The following is a 3,279-nucleotide window of genomic DNA, read 5'->3' as shown; positions in this document are numbered from 1 at the left end:
GGCCTGGCACCCACTGTGCCACCACTGTCACCCACCACAAATCCTGCCCGGCTACTTACGTGAGGCAGGTCCCCCTCAGGACTACCCCAGAGTCCACCACCAAGCTCCACCCCACTGCCCCAGCCTCCCTGCCTGGAACCCAGCAGGCCTCCTAGGATGGGACTGTCTGTGCCTCTTGCCCCACCCTGTGCCATGACCCCATGCCCTGCCCCAGGTGGCCTGGAGTGGCTGAAGCAGCAGCTGTTCCGCCTGGGCGAGGACTGGTACTTCCTGATGGTCCTCGGGGTGCTCATGGCCCTGGTCAGCTATGCCATCGACTTGGCTGTCGGGAGTGTTGTCCAAGGTAACCCCTCCGTGGCAGATGCTGCTCTGGTCCAGGGGATTCTGAGCTCGCTCTGGGGATGCCAGGTGGATGTCGCCAGGTGTAGCAGAGGTGGGAGGAGGGCTCTGGGTGGGGATCTGGTCCTGGCTTTACTCCTGACTTGCTGTGTGATCCCGGGCAGGCTCCTGCCCCTCTCTGGGCCTCAGTCATCTCATTTGAACAAGGGAGAGAGGCCTGAGTGTTCCCAAGAGCCCTTCCTCCTCTGAGCTCTCTGCCTCCTCTTCCAGCCACCCCGCTCCTTCTCCTTCCCTCCTCCATGCCCTGGGGTGGGAGTGGGGGCACTTGCCTATAACACTAAGCTTGGAGCTTCCTTCCCAACCCCCGCTCTCTCAGCAGTCTGCCTCCACCCTGAGGCCTCCCTGGAAGAGGGGGTGTGGGCCGGGAAGGGTCTAAGACACTTTCTCTGGAGACCCTCAGCTGCCGGAAGCAGGACCTACTACACCTACAAGCAGGTGTTTGGTGCTTCACACCTGTGTCATTTAGTTCTCAGTGGCCCTCTTTAGTCTTCAGTGAGCCTGTGAGGGAGAGCCCATCACTAGCCCACTTGACAGATGGGGAAACTGAGGCTCAGAGAGGCTGAGTGGCTTGCCCACGGTCACTCAGCTAGGCAGCGGTAAACCTGGGATATGGACCCAGGGTCATACTCCTGCCTCTTCTTGAGGGTCTTCCCCTCACTGGGTGGCCTGGGTCTTCCCTCTTTGTGACTCCATTTCCTGGTCAGTAAGTGGGCACCACAGTGTCTAGCCCCGAGGGCTGCAGAGGCTGTGGGTGGCTCCCTGATATGCAGCTGTCCGCAGCGCATGAGTGGCTGTACCAGGAGATTGGGGACAGTCACCTGCTCCGTTATCTCTCCTGGACTGTGTACCCTGTGGCCCTCGTCTCTTTCTCTACGGGCTTCTCCCAGAGCATCACGCCCTCCTCTGGAGGTGAGTCCACGGTCACCACGCCAGTCCCCGCTGGCCAAAACCTTCTCAGATCCCAGGTGGCTTCTGATAGGGGGAGTCGGGAAGCGGCAGCCTCATTTCACAGACAAAGGCCCAGAAGAGTCATGTCGCTTGCCCGAAGGGACACAGCAAGAAGGCCAGATCTTGACCTTTGGGTCACTGCTGGCCCTACCTGCTTTCCAGGGGCTCCTCTGGGACTTGATGGGAGGCCTGGTGGGAGGTTCTTCTGTGAAGCCTATTGCAGTGGCCAGTGCCAGGGAGGAGCTGGTGGAGGAGGCACAGCTCCACCTGGCCGCTCAGCCCGGCCTCCAGCTCCAGGCTAGCAGAGGGGAGCTCAAGGCTCACTCAGTGGTGGCCTGAGATTTCATCCAGCCTTCCCCTATCCTACCACAGCTTTCTGCCAGGTCTGGCGGGAGGAATGTAAGCAACTCACATTCCCTCTGTGACGCTCAGCGTCCAAATCTGCTAAATGAGTTTAAGGACCTTACCCTAGGCTGGGTGCGGTGATTCATGCCTGTAATCCCAGCAATTTAGGAGGCTGAGGCAGGAGGATCGCTTTTTGCCTAGAGTTTGAGACCAGCCTGGGCAACACAGGGAGGTCCTCTCTCTACAACAAATAGAAAAAAATCAGCTGGGCATGATCGCATGTGCCTGTGGTCCGAGCTACTCAGGAGGCTGAGGCGGGAGAATTGCTTGAGCTGGGGAATTCAATCCTGCACTGAGCCGTGTTTGCACCACTGTACTCCAGCCTGGGTGACAGAGTGAGACCCCTGTCTGAAACAAACAAACAAACAAACAAACAAAGGAATCCTAACCCAGCTGGGCACACTGGCTCATGCCTGTAATCCCAGCACTTTGGGAGGCAGAAGCGGACGGATGGATCGCTTGAGGTCAGGAGTTCTAAAGCAGCCCGGGCAACATAGCCAGACTCCATCTCTTTAAAAAAGTAAGGCGGACGGGCCCGGCGCAGTGGCTCAAGCCTGTAATCCCAGCACTTTGGGAGGCCGAGGCGGGCGGATCACGAGGTCAGGAGATCGAGACCATCCTGGCTAACACAGTGAAACCCCGTCTCCACTAAAAAATACAAAAAAATTAGCCGGGCGAGATGGCGGGCGCCTGTAGTCCCAGCTACTCGGGAGGCTGAGGCAGGAGAATGGCGTGAACCCGGAAGGCGGAGCTTGCAGTGAGCTGAGATCCGGCCACTGCACTCCAGCCTGGGCGACAGAGCGAGACTCCGTCTCAAAAACAAAAAGAAAGTAAGGCGGACGAAGTGGTCTCCACCTATAGTCCCAGCTATTCAGGAGGCTGACACGGGAGGATAACTTGAGCCCTGGCATCTGAGACTGCTGTGAGCTATGATCCTACCACTGTATTCCAGCCCGGCCAACAGAGCAAGACCCTGTCCCCAAAGGAAAATAATCCTAACTTCAGAGGGTTCTGCTGATCTGGCGAGATCGTAATGTGAAAACACTTTGCGGGTAGAGTGTTGAGATTTTTATCTGGAGATTGTCCCTCTCCTGGCCCTCCCCACCCCCACCAAGGTTCTGGAATCCCAGAGGTGAAGACCATCTTGTCGGGTGTGATCTTGGAGGACTACCTGGATATCAAGAACTTTGGGGCCAAGGTGGTGGGCGTGTGTTGCACCCTGGCCTGTGGCAGCACCCTCTTCCTGGGCAAAGTGGTATGGGCAGGGGTGAGGGCACCCCAGCCACCCCTGCTTCACCCCCATCACCCCACCAAAGCTGGGTCAGAGGGGCCTTGGGCTTGTCCCTGCCTTTGAGAAGCTCAGTCTTGGGGGAAGAGCCAGGCCAGGTCCCCAGAGTGTGACAAAAGCCATCTGAGGACAGCCCTGGGGGTTGGAGAGAGGGAGGACGGGGTGTGGTGGGGAAGCCGTGCTGCCTCTGGGTGAGGCTGTCTGTGCTGCCCTCACCTGGGCCCTGGGCCCACCCTTCC

General features: G+C 58.6%; 1 protein-coding gene across 1 annotated transcript; it reads left to right on the top strand.

Moving 5' to 3' along the window:
• Window positions 1–214: 214 nt before the first annotated feature.
• On the top strand, window positions 215–3,007 carry LOC113223437 (chloride channel protein ClC-Kb-like; the record flags this gene model as incomplete). Its single annotated transcript, XM_026452905.1, has 3 exons — window positions 215–343; window positions 1,180–1,308; window positions 2,868–3,007. Coding segments are annotated over 3 exons (398 nt in total), but the record flags the coding sequence as incomplete, so codon positions are not given.
• Window positions 3,008–3,279: the final 272 nt, after the last annotated feature.

Source organism: Piliocolobus tephrosceles, unplaced genomic scaffold, assembly GCF_002776525.5.
Source record: "Piliocolobus tephrosceles isolate RC106 unplaced genomic scaffold, ASM277652v3 unscaffolded_41341, whole genome shotgun sequence".
NCBI classification, from domain to species: Eukaryota; Metazoa; Chordata; class Mammalia; order Primates; family Cercopithecidae; genus Piliocolobus; species Piliocolobus tephrosceles.
The sequence above is the reverse complement of the archived record's forward strand: the minus strand, read 5'-3'. Positions and strand labels throughout refer to the sequence as shown.